Below are 18,516 nucleotides of genomic sequence, written 5' to 3' on the forward strand. Positions count from 1 at the left end.
TTCAATGATTCCTTTGACAGAGTCCCCACATAACTTTTCTTTTTGTATGCAATTGATAGGTAACATGCTACAGGATTTCTTGGAATGGATCAACATTATTTTACTACAATGTAATAACATACTCTATTGACATCTATGCCTGGGTTCAGTTTAGGTTTTAGGTTAGTCTAAAGCAGAAGCTTTATAAAGATTTGACCAAACTGCGGGAGGCAGTGGAAGACAGGAGTGCCTGGCGTGCTCTGGTCCATGGGGTCACGAAGAGTCGGACACGACTAAACAACAACAGCAACAAAGCAGAAGCAGAAGCTTTTAAACATCCCTTGTGGCAGAGTTGGAGGTTGGGACGGTTGCACACAAGCCTAAGTCTCCTCTTTGTAATGCTAAACCATAGCTTAGTGCTATGTGCAAACACAACCGTTTCCCTTTTTCACAGAGCTGTTCCCCAGCCTGAGGCACAGTTGCAAGTACCTTAATTTCTAGCTGTTCACATTGAAGAGACAGGTAACTGAAGCATATCCTAGATTGCTGCCTGTGGGACTAATTTGGCACAAATTCAAAGGCTCTTCCTGAACAGGCAGGAGCATGACAAATGCCAAGAAATGTTCTTTGCATACATCTTCCATTCATTTTCCAGGGAGTAACACAGGAGACTGTTCTCTTGGACTTTCATCTTAGATTGTTAGTGACCTTTGAAAGACCTGAATTCAGCTCTGCTCTGTTTGGGAACATTTCATACATTTTAAATAATTTACATTTGGGAGGTCTGAGTGGTTTCATTGCTATTTATTGATTGATTGCTGCATTCACAGGGTGAAATATATGGGCCTCTTCACGTACATCCTGCTTTTGGCCATTGCAGGAATCCACTCCTGGCAACTGATCGGCGACCAGAACTTGCCCAATGTAAGTAGCAAAGTGCCTTGTGTATGCGTTGCTCGCCTTTAGAGCAGGAATAGCCAATATGGGGCCCTCAAAATGTAGTTGGAACTGTAACTCCCATCAGCCTCAGTCAGTATAGCCAATGGCAATGGAAGTTTGGTGCTATTTTTATTTATTTATCAAATCAAATCAAATGAATAAATTTAATTTTTATTTATTAAATTTGTATCCTGACCTTTCTTCCAAAGGAACTCAAGGAGAGCAGGCATCAAAGTGTTAGAACAACACACAATTTAAAACAACAGTTATACAAAACATGACAGAAAGCGTAAACAGCACTGTGATTTTAAACACTAAACACACACACACACACACACACTTGTTAAAGTTTCCAGGGCCACTTTGGAAAGAAATTCACTCAGGGAACCAAATCCATCCTGTGTCGCAATGACCACCAGCTTTCACAGCCTCAAAATGAGATTTGACTTATTTATTTATTAAAATTTATATACTGCTCACAAGATCTCAGGGCGGTTCACAGAGTAAAAAGCAAAATTAAAACACAAGTAAATAATTAAAAGCAACAAATTCATGTAGGAGAAGGCTATCCATGGCTGCTGGTATTACCTCCAGACTCCAGTTACTGCAGAACAGAAATGGGAGAGGGGCTATTGCCTTCCTGCGCAGCCTGTGCATGTCCTGGAGGCATATGGGAAAGAGGAAGCTGGAATGAGATAGGCCTTCAGTCACATCCCATAGGGCTCTTCTGAGTTGTCCATTCTTGTTTCTAGGTGTGAAAAGCAACCTTTTTTAGGGGGGTGTTTCCTCTTTCCTCCTAGATGTCCCTGCTGTGCCACTTGCTAGCCAGAGGTCTGGCCCTTGTGATCCTCCCAGTAGCCACATACCTGTCTTTCTTCTACATCCATTTGGCTTTGCTGTACCGCTCAGGGCCCCATGACCAGATCATGAGCAGTGCTTTCCAAGCAAGTTTGGAGGTAAGGAATGGGAGAAGGGGCAGGGGCTGCAGAGGCAGGGCAGGGTTCTGTTTCAGAAAGAATGCACTAAGATATATGCAACCATTTCTGGATCCTGAGCTATGTTTTAAATGAGTTCAGTCCTATCTACAAATGATTCAACCATTGAGCATATACATGAAGTGCATAGGAGTATAGGAATGTGCCTTATACCGAGTGAGACAGTTGTTCCTTCTAGCTCAGTATTGATCCAAGTAGTTCAGCATTGTCTCTACTGTATTTCAGACAACAGTTTCTCCCAGCCTTTCTGGGTGATAAACGTGGGGCCTTCTGCACGGAAGGCAGGTTCTCTACTGACACTGAGCTACAGCCCTTCCCCTAAAGCATGGGAAGCTTCCCTATACCAAGTCAGACCATTGGTCTATCTAGCTCAGTTGTTTTCTACACTGATTGGCAGCAGTTCTCCAGCATTTGAGGCAGGGGACATTCCCACCTCTACCTGGAGATGCCATGGAAGATTGAACCAGGTATTTTCTGAATGCAAAACAGATGCTCTGCCACTGAGCTGCTGCCCTTCCCAAACAGAGGCTACTTAGATTCTGGTGTGTACTTGGGCATAGCAAAGGACAACATTAAAATCAGGTGTTTCCATTTGTTCTCCACGTTTTGTGGCTCTTTCTAGGGTGGTCTCGCTCGGATCACGCAAGGCCAGCCTCTGGAGGTGGCATATGGCTCCCAGATCACCTTGCGCAACATCCTGGGGAAACCCATGCCCTGCTGGCTGCATTCTCACAAGAATACTTACCCTATCAGGTGAGAGAGAGGAGAGATCCTTTGCCCTAAGTCAGGGTGACACAGAGGACATTGTGTCTGACTTTGGTGTCTCTTAACTACTGGAGCAATACCTTAGTGAGATTTTTTGCTTCATTGAATTTCCAAAATGGCCTTTGGGTTGAACAAGCTGCCTCTGGACTTGTGAGTTTTGCAATCATGGTATAGGTTTCTTTTGCACTGTGTGTAGTAGGGATGGGGACTTCGAGTGGTTCCTTTCTGCTTTTAGTGGACTACAACTCCCATCACTCCCTGCTGGCTGCAGGCGCTTTTGGGAGTTGGAGTCTAACAATAGTTTGAGGTCATCAGGTTGTGTTGCTGAACTACAACTCCCATCATCCCCATACCATTGGCCATGCTGACTGCAGGGGCTGATGGGAGCTGGAGCCCACTAACATCTGGAGATCTCCCAGATTCCCCAGCCTTACCTAAGGAGAGATATCTCCCTCTTTCCATGGAGAGATGTCTCTTCTAAATAGAAGCATTATTCTGTCTCTTGCAGATAATGCTAATTGTTAGATCAGGGGATGGGGTATCCTTGGTTTCCAGGTGTTGCTGGATTACAATTCCTGTCATCCCTGACTATTAGCCATGCCGGCTGGAGGCTGATGGGTGTTGGAGTCCAGCTACATCTGAAGGGCACCAGATCCCTTGCTCCTATTCTGTATACCGTATTTTTCGCCCTATAGGACGCACTTTTTCCCCTCCAAAAATGAAGGGGAAATGCGTGTGCGTCCTATGGGGCGAATGCAGGCTTTCGCTGAAGCCTGGAGAGTGAGAGGGGTCGGTGCGCACCGACCCCTCTCGCTCTCCAGGCTTCAGGAGAGCCGCAGCGCCAGTGCCACAAGGTCGGGGGACAGCGGGGAGGCGAAACGCCGCCATCCCGCTGTCTCCCGATGTGGTTTGGAGGCTGACGGCGGGGAGACGCGTGCTTCTCCCGGCCGCCAGCCCCGCAAGCTCCGGGGACAGCTGGGAGGCGCAGCGCGTCCTCCCTCTGTCCCCGGACCTAATCTGCAGGCGGGCGGCGGGGAGAAGAGCGCTTCTCCCCGCTGCCTGCCCCGCAAGCTCCGGGGACAGCTGGGAGGCGCAGCGCGTCCTCCCTCAGTCCCCGGACCTGATCTGAAGGCAGGCGGCGGGGAGAAGAGCGCTTCTCCCCGCTGCCTGCCCCACAGGCTCCAGGGACAGTTGGGAGGCGCAGTGTGTCCTCCCTCTGTCCCCGGACCTGATCTGCAGGTGGGCTGCGGGGAGAAGAGCGCTTCTCCCCGCTGCCTGCCCCGCAAGCTCCGGGGACAGCTGGGAGGCGCAGTGTGTCCTCCCTCTGTCCCCGGACCTGATCTGCAGGTGGGCTGCGGGGAGAAGAGCGCTTCTCCCCGCTGCCTGCCCCGCAAGCTCCGGGGACAGCTGGGAGGCGCAGCGCGTCCTCCCTCTGTCCCCGGACCTGATCTGCAGGCGGGCGGCGGGTAGAAGAGCGCTTCTCCCCGCTGCCTGCCCCGCAAGCTCCGGGGACAGCTGGGAGGCGCAGTGCGTCCTCCCTCTGTCCCCGGACCTGATCTGCAGGCAGGCGGCGGGGAGAAGAGCGCTTCTCCCCGCTGCCTGCCCCACAGGCTCCAGGGACAGTTGGGAGGCGCAGTGTGTCCTCCCTCTGTCCCCGGACCTGATCTGCAGGTGGGCTGCGGGGAGAAGAGCGCTTCTCCCCGCTGCCTGCCCCGCAAGCTCCGGGGACAGCTGGGAGGCGCAGCGCGTCCTCCCTCTGTCCCCGGACCTGATCTGCAGGCGGGCGGCGGGTAGAAGAGCGCTTCTCCCCGCTGCCTGCCCCGCAAGCTCCGGGGACAGCTGGGAGGCGCAGTGCGTCCTCCCTCTGTCCCCGGACCTGATCTGCAGGCAGGCGGCGGGGAGAAGAGCGCTTCTCCCCGCTGCCTGCCCCACAGGCTCCAGGGACAGTTGGGAGGCGCAGTGTGTCCTCCCTCTGTCCCCGGACCTGATCTGCAGGTGGGCTGCGGGGAGAAGAGCGCTTCTCCCCGCTGCCTGCCCCGCAAGCTCCGGGGACAGCTGGGAGGCGCAGCGCGTCCTCCCTCTGTCCCCGGACCTGATCTGCAGGCGGGCGGCGGGGAGAAGAGCGCTTCTCCCCGCTGCCTGCCCCGCAAGCTCCGGGGACAGCTGGGAGGCGCAGTGCGTCCTCCCTCTGTCCCCGGACCTGATCTGCAGGCAGGCGGCGGGGAGAAGAGCGCTTCTCCCCGCTGCCTGCCCCACAGGCTCCAGGGACAGTTGGGAGGCGCAGTGTGTCCTCCCTCTGTCCCCGGACCTGATCTGCAGGTGGGCTGCGGGGAGAAGAGCGCTTCTCCCCGCTGCCTGCCCCGCAAGCTCCGGGGACAGCTGGGAGGCGCAGCGCGTCCTCCCTCTGTCCCCGGACCTGATCTGCAGGTGGGCGGCGGGGAGAAGAGCGCTTCTCCCCGCTGCCTGCCCCGCAAGCTCCGGGGACAGCTGGGAGGCGCAGCGCGTCCTCCCTCTGTCCCCGGACCTGATCTGCAGGCAGGCGGCGGGGAGAAGAGCGCTTCTCCCCGCTGCCTGCCCCACAGGCTCCAGGGACAGTTGGGAGGCGCAGTGTGTCCTCCCTCTGTCCCCGGACCTGATCTGCAGGTGGGCTGCGGGGAGAAGAGCGCTTCTCCCCGCTGCCTGCCCCGCAAGCTCCGGGGACAGCTGGGAGGCGCAGCGCGTCCTCCCTCTGTCCCCGGACCTGATCTGCAGGCGGGCGGCGGGGAGAAGAGCGCTTCTCCCCGCTGCCTGCCCCGCAAGCTCCGGGGACAGCTGGGAGGCGCAGTGCGTCCTCCCTCTGTCCCCGGACCTGATCTGCAGGCAGGCGGCGGGGAGAAGAGCGCTTCTCCCCGCTGCCTGCCCCACAGGCTCCAGGGACAGTTGGGAGGCGCAGTGTGTCCTCCCTCTGTCCCCGGACCTGATCTGCAGGTGGGCTGCGGGGAGAAGAGCGCTTCTCCCCGCTGCCTGCCCCGCAAGCTCCGGGGACAGCTGGGAGGCGCAGCGCGTCCTCCCTCTGTCCCCGGACCTGATCTGCAGGCGGGCGGCGGGGAGAAGAGCGCTTCTCCCCGCTGCCTGCCCCACAAGCTCCGGGGACAGCTGGGAGGCGCAGTGCGTCCTCCCTCTGTCCCCGGACCTGATCTGCAGGCAGGCGGCGGGGAGAAGAGCGCTTCTCCCCGCTGCCTGCCCCACAGGCTCCAGGGACAGTTGGGAGGCGCAGTGTGTCCTCCCTCTGTCCCCGGACCTGATCTGCAGGTGGGCTGCGGGGAGAAGAGCGCTTCTCCCCGCTGCCTGCCCCGCAAGCTCCGGGGACAGCTGGGAGGCGCAGCGCGTCCTCCCTCTGTCCCCGGACCTGATCTGCAGGTGGGCGGCGGGGAGAAGAGCGCTTCTCCCCGCTGCCTGCCCCGCAAGCTCCGGGGACAGCTGGGAGGCGCAGCGCGTCCTCCCTCTGTCCCCGGACCTGATCTGCAGGCAGGCGGCGGGGAGAAGAGCGCTTCTCCCCGCTGCCTGCCCCACAGGCTCCAGGGACAGTTGGGAGGCGCAGTGTGTCCTCCCTCTGTCCCCGGACCTGATCTGCAGGTGGGCTGCGGGGAGAAGAGCGCTTCTTCCCGCTGCCTGCCCCGCAAGCTCCGGGGACAGCTGGGAGGCACAGCGCGTCCTCCCTCTGTCCCCGGACCTGATCTGCAGGCGGGCGGCGGGGAGAAGAGCGCTTCTCCCCGCTGCCTGCCCCGCAAGCTCCGGGGACAGCTGGGAGGCGCAGTGCGTCCTCCCTCTGTCCCCGGACCTGATCTGCAGGCAGGCGGCGGGGAGAAGAGCGCTTCTCCCCGCTGCCTGCCCCACAGGCTCCAGGGACAGTTGGGAGGCGCAGTGTGTCCTCCCTCTGTCCCCGGACCTGATCTGCAGGTGGGCTGCGGGGAGAAGAGCGCTTCTCCCCGCTGCCTGCCCCGCAAGCTCCGGGGACAGCTGGGAGGCGCAGCGCGTCCTCCCTCTGTCCCCGGACCTGATCTGCAGGCAGGCGGCGGGGAGAAGAGCGCTTCTCCCCGCTGCCTGCCCCGCAAGCTCCGGGGACAGCTGGGAGGCGCAGCGCGTCCTCCCTCTGTCCCCGGACCTGATCTGCAGGCAGGCGGCGGGGAGAAGAGCGCTTCTCCCCGCTGCCTGCCCCACAGGCTCCAGGGACAGTTGGGAGGCGCAGTGTGTCCTCCCTCTGTCCCCGGACCTGATCTGCAGGCGGGCGGCGGGGAGAAGAGCGCTTCTCCCTGCTGCCTGTCCCACAGGCTCCAGGGACAGTTGGGAGGCGCAGTGTGTCCTCCCTCTGTCCCCGGACCTGATCTGCAGGTGGGCTGCGGGGAGAAGAGCGCTTCTCCCCGCTGCCGGCCCCACAAGCGCCTGGGGGGGAAATAAATTTTTTTTCTTTATTTCCCCCCAAAAAAACTTGGTGCGTCCTATGGGCTGGTGCGTCCTATGGGGCGAAAAATACGGTAATCCACAGGAATTTAGGAACTTCAGAAATTGTGATGACTACCCCCACCAGCAGAGCAAGCCAGCTTTTTAAATGCAGTGAGGGGTTTCCCTCCCTGCTGGGCTGTTGATTGAGATATACTCCTAGTATCCAAATCAGAGGCAATCATACCTCAGAATACTGGTTGCAGGAAATTGCAGAAATCACAGGAAGAGAGGCAGCTCACGTGTCCAGTTCCTGCTTGTGGGTTTTTCACAGGTGTCTGGTTGGCCACTGTGACAACAGGAGGGTGGTCTGATCTGGCAAAACTGTTCTTATGTTAACTCCTGAATTATTGCCTGATGCATGTGATGCTTTGGGAGTGAATCTTTCCCACAATTTCCATTCTTTATCCCTAGGTATGAAAACGGCCGTGGAAGCTCCCACCAGCAACAAGTCACCTGCTACCCTTTCAAGGACGTCAACAACTGGTGGATCGTGAAGGACCCTGGCATGTAAGTAGACAGACACTTCTCTTTAAAAGGGGTGGGAAGCCTCCTTTTCAGGCCCAGGCTGCATTCTCTTTCTGAGCAACCTTTCCAAACTATACAAGAGAGGAAAAAGCAAGAGATATTGCTTTATGCATTTTTACAAAACTGAGCTGGGATGGGCATGGGGGTGCAAGATTTATTTTGATTTTGGGTTTTTTGTTTTTGTTTTTTAAGCACAAGGATCATGCCAGGTGTGTTTATAAACTGAAATTGTAGATACAGTGGTGCCCCGCAAGACGAATTCCTCGCAAGACGGAAAACTCGCTAGACGAAAGAGTTTTCCGTTTTGGAGGTGCTTCACAAAACGAATTTCCTATAGGCTTGCTTTGCAAGACGAAAATGTCTTACGAGTTCCTGCGGGGTTTTTCCCCTCCCCCCCTTTTTCTAAGCTGCTAAGCCGCTTATCCGCTAAGCCAATAAGCCGCTAAAAGCCGCTAAAAGCGCTAATACCGCTAATCCGCTAATCCGTCAATGGGCTTGCTTCGCAAGACGAAAAAACCGCTAGACGAAGAGGCTCGCAGAACGGATTCTTTTCGTCTTGTGAGGCACCACTGTATTATCTAATGGGTTGAGAGTGGCCAGCACCTCATTTTGCGAACAACAGAGGGGCCCTCATGGTAGTTTTGCCTCACTCAGAAGCTTGGAGTGGTGACCCAGGAAAGGGCCTTCTCTGTGGCAGCCCCTCAGTTGTGGAATCCCCACTCCTTCTACAGAGGTGTGCCTGGCACTTTCACTATACAGTTTTTGGCAAATGCTGAAGGAGCGCCTCTTTTACCCTGGTCTTTGACACCCACCCTGGAACCTTAGGGTGAAATGTGAGTAATGAATCAATAGTGATGATGATGATGATGATGCTTCTACTGCTCTCTGATATTTGTAAAACCAGCAGTTATTTTGAGCTTCCTCTGGATTACCAGTTCTTTTAGATGTCTTTATTATTTTCTTGTACTGTATTTATCCCATGTCAATCCTACCCTTCCTCCCAAAGAGTAAAATAAGAACATAGCTAAAACATTTTGAAATGTTTTTGGAAATTACCTATTCCCACAGCTACTAATTTCAAAGCCGCCTGGAAACAATATCCTTTCAGCCATCAAATGGTGAGAGTTTTTGAATCCCTCCTGAATGTTAATAGGGAGGCAGGTGTACTTAATTCCAAAATGAAAAGACGCTGTCACTGGTCAGTGCCAACCAGGCAGCATCCAGCACCACCACCAACAGGGCCTCCCCCTGCCAGTCAAAAGGCTCAAGATGGTTGATGTTAAAGGAGACACTACTTTAGGTACTTGAGTCCCAAGCTGACTGCTGCACTGCTTGACTCCAGTGGTGGCTGGTGCCCACTGGGACTCATAGGGAGCTGAACAGTAGATAGTGGCAGAGGAAATGACAGGCAGAGCCCACCAATTCTGTCCCCCTACCCCATCCTCTAGGGATGCGGGTGGTGCTGTGGGTTAAACCACAGAGCCTAGGACTTGCCAATCAGAAGGTCGGTGGTTCGAATCCCTGTGACGGGGTGAGCTCCCGTTGCTCGGTCCCTGCTCCTGCCAACCTAGCAGTTCAAAAGCATGTCAAAGTGCAAGCAGATAAATAGGTACCGCTCCGGCGGAAAGGTAAACTGTGTTTGCGTGCACTGCTCTGGTTTGCCAGAAGTGGCTAGTCATGCTGGCCACATGACCTGGAAGCTGTACGCCGGCTCCCTCGGCCAATAAAGTGAGATGCGCCGTAACCCCAGAGTTGGTCACAACTGGACCTAATGGTCAGGGGTCCCTTTACCTTTACCCCATCCAATACAGAGACCAAGGAGGAGGAAGCTGACAGGCAGAACCACTCCCTGAGCTGGTTGTAAGTAAAAAGACTGGCATGCAGGGGCTGGCTGAGGGCAGACTGAAGGTGGTGGGGCAGTTCTCTTATTTGTCGTAATGGACCATCCTCCATTGCTTGACACCCTCAGACATATTTCTCCTGGTTTTTTAGCCTAGATCTGGTTTACTCTTTCTTTTCTTGAACATTTCACATAACTCTTTCATGGCTAATTACAGGGACCTGCTCTATTTTGGTATTTCCAGGCCTGCTAACTCCCCCTGCATCATCTTTGCACATCTCTCCAAACAGGCAGCAGCTGGTGGTGAGCAACCCCCCTCGCCCTGTGCGCCACGGCAGCATTGTGCAGCTTGTTCACGGGATCACAACTCGCTACCTCAACACGTAAGTAGCCCTTGGCTCTCAGCAAGGTTGCTTCTGCCCCCAGATGCAATTATTAAGCTTTGTTCAGATGGTAATTTACAGTAGACATCCAGCATTTTAAAAAGAGGAGAGATCTGGCAGGCATTTGCAGGTAAACAAGAACATAGCTCAGTTGGTTAGAGTGTTGTGCTGACAGTGCCATGGTTGCAGGTTCAGTCCCCATGATTCTACTTTATAAGAAGAGCTTAGCTATTGAATCAGGGCAAAAGCATCCTGATTCCTGGCAACTGGTATCCAGAACCATACTTACTGCAACAACAGAGGTAGAACATAGCGTGGTGGCTACTTGCCACTCTTATCCTTATCCTCCGTGAATTTGTCAATTCCCCCTTTAAAGCCATCCAAGTTGGGAGCCACCACTAAATCTTGATGAAAGCAAGTTCTGTACATAAATAGAGACAGATGGCCTTCAGGTAACCAGCTCCTAAGCCATGAAGGGGGTTTAAAGGTCAAAACCAGCATTGGGAAGCTGGTTTGGGGGTGGGGGGGGGTCAGTACAAGTTGCCAAAGCACAGCGTGTAATGATCACATGGCCATACTACCATTAAAGTAATTGAGCAGCTACATTTCCCCCCTTAATGGCGGTTTCTCAGAAGCAGCTACAAGGAACAGCACAGGTAGAGGCTTTAAGGAAACTGCTCTGCAGCTCTTTTATCCATCTGCCTTTACAGACATGACGTTGCTGCGCCCCTGAGCCCTCATTCCCAAGAGATTTCCTGCTACATTGATTACAACATTTCCATGCAGGCTCAGAATCTCTGGAGAGTGGTGAGTTGATGATCGGAGGAAAGGGAATCACACGCCCCATATTCTCCAATCTGAGATGAGCAAGGCTTCTTAAAGACTCTCCTCACAACATGTCAATTTTAGTTTCTTATTTTGCATCACAGTGATGTCTCACACATTCAGTTCAGCAACCTTTGCGCACACATGGGAGGAACAGGCTCTCTTTTGAAATACCCAGATGTTGCAGTGGGAGGAAGACCCAGACACCTGTACTCCTTCACTCACGCCTAATCCTGCCTGCTTTGCACTGTCAAGGCATTCTTGGTGATGTTAAACTACCATCCTTCCAATGATTATATAATGCAAACATAGAATCAACATGTTGTGCATTTAAAACTGAACGTTTAGAGCAGGGTTGTGGGGAACCTTAGGCCTGGGGGATGATGTTGACCTCCAGATGTCTCTGGCTGGTCATCAGGATTCTTGTCAGGTGACACCCCCTCTTGCTAAGCCACACTCCTCATTAGTCCTGCTCCATGCCCCTCTTCAGTGCTTTGCCTGGTTGAAATGTGTTCTTGAACTGTGATCATGTTTCTTCCTTGCCAAAATGAAGAATAGGCATTTGTGTGTGTAACATTGGAATAAATATATCCTCCTGTACAAAGGTGAAATTTACATTCATGGCTCCTCCCGCTACTGGTATGTGTCCCTTAGAAACTTGCTCAAAAGGAATGTGGCTCCTAGGCTGAAAAGGCTTTCCCAGCCCAGTTTTAGGGGGAGAGGTGAAAGGGAAGGAGTCTCTCAAACAAACCCACATTAAATACCTGCAGGCTGTGTTTCTTGGCTGGAAAAGTCAACTCAGCTGCAAACAGCTCAACTATAGAAATGATCAAAGTTCAAGTGATAACTTGCTATTATTGCAGGAAATTGTGAACCGAGACTCGGATACAGATGTCTGGAAAACAATCCTGTCTGAAGTAAGGCTTGTCCATGTGAACACCTCGGCAGTGCTAAAGGTATGTGGGTTTTGGAGTTTCCCCACCCCCGGAGCTTCCCACCAGGAATTGTGCAGAGGCACAGCAGGCACCCACTTCATGACTTTGGGCTCCTGGAAGCCTTTATTCATTTGATTTATTACATGCGAACTCAGCCTTGCCCAACACGAGTCTGCCCCTGTGGCTTGATGGAGGTAGAAACTGTCTTTCATGCCTTGTTACACTGCCATTTCTATGGGGATATACGCTCGGTATTTATTACCCCTGCTATGCAAAAATCTCCAAATGAATCCGAACTTCAGTGTCTAAAATCCCTGGTAGAAGACAAGGATCCTGAGATCACATTAAGGGTAGCCAAATTCTGTGTGATTTCCATAAAACTTAGGGAACAAGCTGTGCTATCATAACGATTAAGGCCTTAAATGATAATTTTAGGTTATATGTTAGTGACTAATGTATCCCTATTGTGTTTTATGACTTCCTTGATATTGTATGTGGGCTGGAATTGGTCTGTGACCAAAATAATAGAATTCAAGCCTTGCCCAACCTGAGACTCTTGTTCTGGACTAGGAAGAGCTTGGCTGCTGGATCAGGTCAGCGGCCGAGCTAGTCCAGCATCCTGTTCTCATGGTGGCCAACCAGATGCCCCAAAGGGAAGTCCACAGGCAGGATCTGAGCACAACAGCAACTCTCCCCTCCTGCAGTTTATAGAAACTGGTATTCAAGAGCATATTGCCTCTAACTATGTAGATAGAACACAAGCACAATGGCGTTTAGCCATTGCTAGCCTTCTCCTCCATAAATTTGTCCAGTCCTCTGAAGGCTACATGGTCATCATCACTGCCTCTTGTGAGTAAATTCCGAAGCTATAAGTCAGTGCTGTGTGAAGAAGGACTACAACTCCCATCAGCCCCTGCTGGTATAGCCAGTGGTGAGGGATGATGGATGTTGTAGTCCAGGAGCATCTGGAAGGAACCAGGTTGGTGGGGTGAAGCAGCACAGTTTGTGAACAGCTGTGCTGTGGGCTTCTTTGCATCACTATTGGCTGCTATAATTTTTGTTTTGGGAATGAAAGACAGCTGGCAGCCAATCAGTTTTCTCTTCTTTCCCTATCCTGCAGCTCAGTGGCGCATCTCTACCCGAGTGGGGCTATCGGCAGCTGGAGATAATTGGGGAAAAGGTTTCTAAAGGCTACCACCAGAGCATGCTGTGGAACGTGGAAGAACACAGATATGGGAAAAGTCAGTTCAAAACCTAAACACTCTTTAAGACCATTATGCAGGGCTGGGAAAGTCTCCTGTCTCCCTGGAGAGCTGCTGCCAGTTAGTGCCAACACCACTGAGCTGATGTAGCATTGGTCTGACTCAGGTTCCTATTTAAAACCAGCTCAAGCATTACCCCAGTCAGGAGCAACCAGTAAGCAGCAGTCAGGTCCTTTGGGTTCTCAGTAAATGGAGGGCAACAAACTCTTAAGGAGCAGAAGCAAGCTTTTTTAACTGCTATAATAATAAGCATAGAAACAGCAACAGGTGTTAGTATACAAAGTGAAGATAATTAAAAGATATAAGGGAATAAACTTAAAGATACCTGTCATTTCTGCCAGTGAGATTCCCGGAACCAGTGACAGCTCCGCTCTTACTTAGGCCAAAATATGCTTGGCACTTTACCTGAGCAGTCTAAGCTGAAATCTCATCGCTGGGGCTGGGGCCTTATATATTATTATTATTTATATTTACTGAATTTATATACCACCCTATACCTGCATCTGTAGAGGCCCTGTGCCCAGATCACGTAGTCTTTGATATACAGGTGCTCATGATGCCATCGTTTTCTCATCCACTTCTAAGGGTATGTCCTTGGAGTTCACACTTGGAAGTTGGCACATGAGGGAAGCTGTCCTCTTCCTGACCTCCCTGTTATATTCTCTGGCTGGCACCCTTGAACTTCTGCCATTACTTTCATTATAGCAAATATATAAACAATAGAAACTCCAGCTACATCAGAAGAAAGGAGAAGCACCACCTAGTGCCAATTTCTCGTGACGCTACAGATCTTTATTCAGGACCATGAGGACTAGAACCTTGTGTTTACTTTTAGGGAAAGGCCCATAGTTCAGTGGCAGAGCATTTGCCCTTTATGCAGAAGATCTCAGGTTCAATCCCTGGTGTCTCAGTTTGGGGCTGGGAAAGATTCCCTGCCTGAAACATTGGAGAGCTGCTGCCACTCAAGAGTAGAGAGTATTGAGCTACGTGGACCCCAGTAGTCTGTATAAGGCAGCTTCCTGTGTTCCTTTGGAATGTGTTGCATCCAAGGACCTGCATGCTTTTAAAACTTTTATATATAAAAAAGTGTTGTAGGGAAGCTTACTATTTCTCTTCCTCCCTCCCCTGCGAATCGGGTTATGTCTCAGACCAGTTTGTTTCGGCTTCTCTTCCAGGCCAGGAACAGAAGGAGAGGGAGGTGGAGCTGCATTCCCCAACGCAGATCAGCATCAGCCAGAACCTCAGTTTCATGGCCAAGTTCACGGAACTGCAGGTGAGAAGCAGAGAGAGGTTGAAGGCAGCAAAGAGTAGAGTGGAGGAATCTACCCACTGAAGCCCAGTGCAGGAGCCACCCAGTTGAAGTCTTGCACCATAAAGAAGACAGAAAGACCAGCCTGTTCCCATAGGAGAACTTGGCACTGAGCTCACCTGTGGAAAACCTCCAGACAGTGTTGATGGGAGTTGTTCTCTAACCCGGTGCCCTCCAGAGGTTTTTGAACTCCAGTTCCCATCAGCCCCAAACGGGGTGATGGGAGTTGTAGTCCAACAAGATCCCTGACAGCCGCAGGTTCCTCACCTTCCAGCTTCATAGGCTGACATAAATAGATTTTTAAAATGTTTTATTATTACTGTTTCATTTGCAGGTGGAAAATCCATTGTAAGGTGAATAGCTTGGGCATTGTGTGTGACTCACAGAAGGGGCTGGGTGGGCCAGACGAGCGGCTTTGGAGGCAGAAGACCCCAGGCCCAGTACCTGGTATCTTTATTTAAAGGATGTGAGATACCTGGGCTGGGAAATCCTCTTGCTTGAAAGCCAAGCACCTCATCAGCGGAGACACAGCACTGGGCTGGGTGGACCCAGTGGTCTTGCTGAGTATAAGACGCAGGGCCAGTGATGAGGCCCCTCTGGCCCTCCAGATGTCTCTGGACTGCAACTCCTTCCCTTCCCTTAAGGTTGATGGGACCTGTGATGTCCAGCATCATCAGGAGGGTTGCAAACACCCCATCTGTGATAGCAGACAGTGGGAATGGGTCGTGGCTCATTTGTATCTATACGTCCTCAGCTTCATTCCTGGCATCTTCAGCCAAAAGGATCTCAGGTACCCAGCCTGGGAAGGACTTGAGATGCCTTGATAGCTGCTGACTCTGATTGTTTATTATTCTACTTTATATTTACTTTATTATTACATTTACCAAATCATGGAGATCAGGGATTCCCCTATGGCTCAGATGCCCAGCTCATGCTTATCTGCCTCCAGTACGGTGGGCCAAACTTTATGGAATCTCCGAGAGGCTCCTGACTTGTTGAACTTCTGGCACCCACTGAAGACTATTCCCCCCCCCCCCCGCCTTTAAATTCTATCAAGCATTTTAACTGAATCTTGATTTTGTCATTTTAACTGATTTTTTATTTTTGTTGTATTGCATTTCTTATGCATTACTTAAGAGATGATTGTAAGTAAGGCAGTATAGAAGCTGTCCAGATAAATACATTATAAATATTTGTAGTTCCAGAGACTTCAAGATGGCATACATGGTTATCCCCTGTTTGTTTGTTTGTTTGTTGTTTGTTTGTGTATTGCATTTATATTCCGCCTGTTTCTCCAAGGAGATCAAGGTGGCATACACAGTGTCCCCGTCCCCCCATCCTCATTTAATCCCCACATCAACCCTGTGAGATAGGTTAGGCTGAGAAACAGTGACTGGCCCTAGATCTCCCTTGAGCTTCCTGTGGCCAAGTGGGGATTTGAACCCTGGTCTCTGATACTCTGACCACTACACCTGGGGATGCTGCTGAACTTTGTAACCTGCCTGTCCCCCAAATTGTCACATGGTTATCAAAAGTGTTTTGCTGGTGAGTAAGTTCTCATTCATAGAAATATATTGCCCTGCACTCATTAGTTTGCAGTGCTAATCAGGGTTAGGCCAGGGAACCGGTTGTAGCTGTATTGCTCTGATAAGTTCTTAGTTGTCCTGTTCTGTTCTCAGTGGAAGATACTGACTCTGAAAAATGAAGACACAGAACACAAATATAGCTCTTCTCCCCTGGAATGGATTACCTTGGACACAAACATCGCCTACTGGTTCCACTCCACCTCAGGGGTAGGTTAATCCATTAACTAGCATTATTTATACATTGTCTTCCAAGAAAAAAATGTTGTCTGGTTGGCTTTCAGTGTTAGGAAACTGCCTTACACTGAATCCAGCTGTTCGTACTCCTAGCTCAGTATTGTCTTTACAGAGGGGCAAGTGAACCTGGGTCCTCCATGCAAAGCAGGATTCTCTGTTGCTGAGCTTTGGTCCTCCTGATACATTAAAAAATACACTAAAGTTTTAAAACCAGAAAGATTAAAACAGAGACTAAAAAGCCTTATTGGAGAGCAGCTGGACAGAGAGCCACAGAACTGGACAATAGACATAGCTTAAAAGGCCCGGTAGAATGAATTTGGGAAACACTATTTTCCAAATAGTGGAATAGTTTCCACTATTTGCTGAAAAGACAGCAGACACGTCTTTCTACCTGCCCACACCTTTTTACTGCATCCAGGGGACCACTGCTAAAAGTTTCTGTTTGACAGTTTGGACCTCTCTTGAGGACAGCTCCTTATTATGTGAGAAGTCTATCCAGACACGCTTTATGGGAGTCATTTTTGGCCTAAAGGGCGGAGCCTACATTTTCAAAGGCCTGGTCACCTGGAAGCAGTTTTCTGCTTGCCACAGGCAATTGGCAAGTTGCAACCTTGTACAGGCAGGTTCCTCCTTAGTTTTAAAAGCCAGCCCCCACACACAAATGAATGATGCACTCCAGTTTTCAAATGTGAATAAACAGATGCGAAAATAGAATAAAGACGTAGCTTCTAAGGGCCTCTTCACCTATTTATACTTTCTGCCAAGAGAAGCAAAAATTAATGTATTGTATGCACCCTATGATTCTGCGGGAGTACAGAAAAAGGTAACATAGTAAGGAATGCAGCTTCCTGGGACTTAAAAAAGAACCCAGGCTTCTAGTCCTTATGGATGTGAAGTTTGCTTGGAAGTGTGTGGACTATATATTTTGAAATTTCAGAATTCAAGAGCTGTTTTCTCTCTCTCTCCACTGGATGAAAACAGCTTTAATGCACCTCTCCTGGATTAGGGGGGAAATGAAGGTAAATTGATGTCAGGAAAATGGGAATTGCAGTTTAAAGCATCGGGGGGGGGGGGGGTCACCAGGATGGGGAGGGCAAATTCCACAGCAGTGCTTTTAACATTGTTGGTTATTGGTTCTCTAGGCCCAGATCCACCTTCTGGGGAACATCGTCACCTGGATGTCAGCCAATGCAGCCACTGCTGCCTACGTGGCTCTGTTCCTGTGGTACCTGCTCCGGCGGAGACGGAATATCTGTGACATCCCTGAAGGTCAGATATTTCAGCTGTTATCCCACCTCTTGTTTGTTTGTTTATTTCCTTACCCGTTTTACAACTCATAGCTTCAAACATAAATTTATATTCCCATAAACAGCTTGCAAAGGAGCAAGAAAAAATTAAACTGCAGTTAAAAAAATACCACCACAACAACCCTGCAAGGTTGGTTAGGCAGAGAGGCAGAAGCTGACCCATGATCACCCAGTCAGCTTCATGCGCCCAATGGTGGATTTGAACCTGCATAAAACTGATTGGGGAGAACTTGAGCTCCTTGGAGGAAAGTCATAATATAAATGGAATAGAATTAACACTCCCTTATTAGTAAGGGCTGCAAGCTCATTGGCAGAGCACCTGCTTTGCATTCAGAAGGTTCAATCCTTGGCATCTCCAGGTAGGGCTGAGAGAGTCCCTTGCCTTAAACCCTGGAGAGCTGCAGCCAGTTAGTGCAAACAGTATTGCACCAGATGGACCTACATTCTTACTTAATTCAGCACTTTGCTGGGAACACGTGAACAAAAACTCCTACTTTATTTTTAGGGGAAAGGCTATAGCTTAGTAACGGAGCACCTGCTTTGCATGTAGAAGGTCCCATATTCAATCCCCAACCTCTCTAAACAGGCCTGTGAATGTCATTGCTTGAAATCCTGGAGGTTTCCAGTCTGTGTAGACAGCAGTGAGCTAGATCAAGCCATGGTCTGTTTAATGCAGCTCTCTGTGTTGCCCCTTTACCCTGACAGAGGCATGGCGGCAATGGGTGTCAGCAGGAGGCCTCTGCGTGGGAGGCTGGGCCATGAATTACCTCCCATTCTTCCTGATGGAGAAGACACTCTTCCTCTACCACTACCTGCCTGCTCTCACTTTCCAGATCCTCCTGATCCCTGTTGTCCTGCAGCACGCCAGCGAATACCTCTGCAGGTATGACTTCTCTTGCCAGGATTGCTCTCTGCCAGGAGGCTTTATGTTACAGGGGCATTGACAAAGCTTAGCATGTCCAGAGGCGGGTGGTGGTGGGGTCTGGAAACCCAAGTCCTACTAGCAGCAAATGAAAGGCTCAGTGTATGTTCAGCCTGGAGAAGAGCAGATTAAGGGGAAACATTATGGTTGACTTCAAATATCAGAATGGCCTGTTCCACAGAAGATGGGACTGCCTTGTTCTTGTTACTCCAGAGATCAGGATTCAAT

The 18,516-nt window shown here is 50.9% G+C and overlaps 1 protein-coding gene across 4 annotated transcripts in view; it reads left to right on the forward strand.

The window, feature by feature from the left end:
* Positions 1-18,516, forward strand: part of POMT1 (protein O-mannosyltransferase 1) — a 31,970-nt gene that overhangs the window by 8,778 nt on the left and 4,676 nt on the right. For 3 of the 4 annotated variants that reach the window (XM_081897163.1, XM_081897165.1, XM_081897164.1), the window contains exons 8-19: positions 810-903; positions 1,719-1,874; positions 2,536-2,666; positions 7,572-7,667; positions 9,816-9,908; positions 10,619-10,715; positions 11,597-11,689; positions 12,789-12,909; positions 14,106-14,203; positions 15,919-16,032; positions 17,202-17,328; positions 18,072-18,249. In XM_081897163.1, coding sequence (XP_081753289.1) covers positions 810-903; positions 1,719-1,874; positions 2,536-2,666; positions 7,572-7,667; positions 9,816-9,908; positions 10,619-10,715; positions 11,597-11,689; positions 12,789-12,909; positions 14,106-14,203; positions 15,919-16,032; positions 17,202-17,328; positions 18,072-18,249 — 1,398 coding nt within the window. Of the gene's footprint in view, positions 1-76; positions 111-809; positions 904-1,718; positions 1,875-2,535; positions 2,667-7,571; positions 7,668-9,815; positions 9,909-10,618; positions 10,716-11,596; positions 11,690-12,788; positions 12,910-14,105; positions 14,204-15,918; positions 16,033-17,201; positions 17,329-18,071; positions 18,250-18,516 lie in introns of those variants that run through there. The other variant, XM_081897166.1, reaches the window with a different exon arrangement.

This window comes from Podarcis melisellensis (genome assembly GCF_964234715.1).
Source record: "Podarcis melisellensis genome assembly, chromosome: Z".
Taxonomy (NCBI): domain Eukaryota; kingdom Metazoa; phylum Chordata; class Lepidosauria; order Squamata; family Lacertidae; genus Podarcis; species Podarcis melisellensis.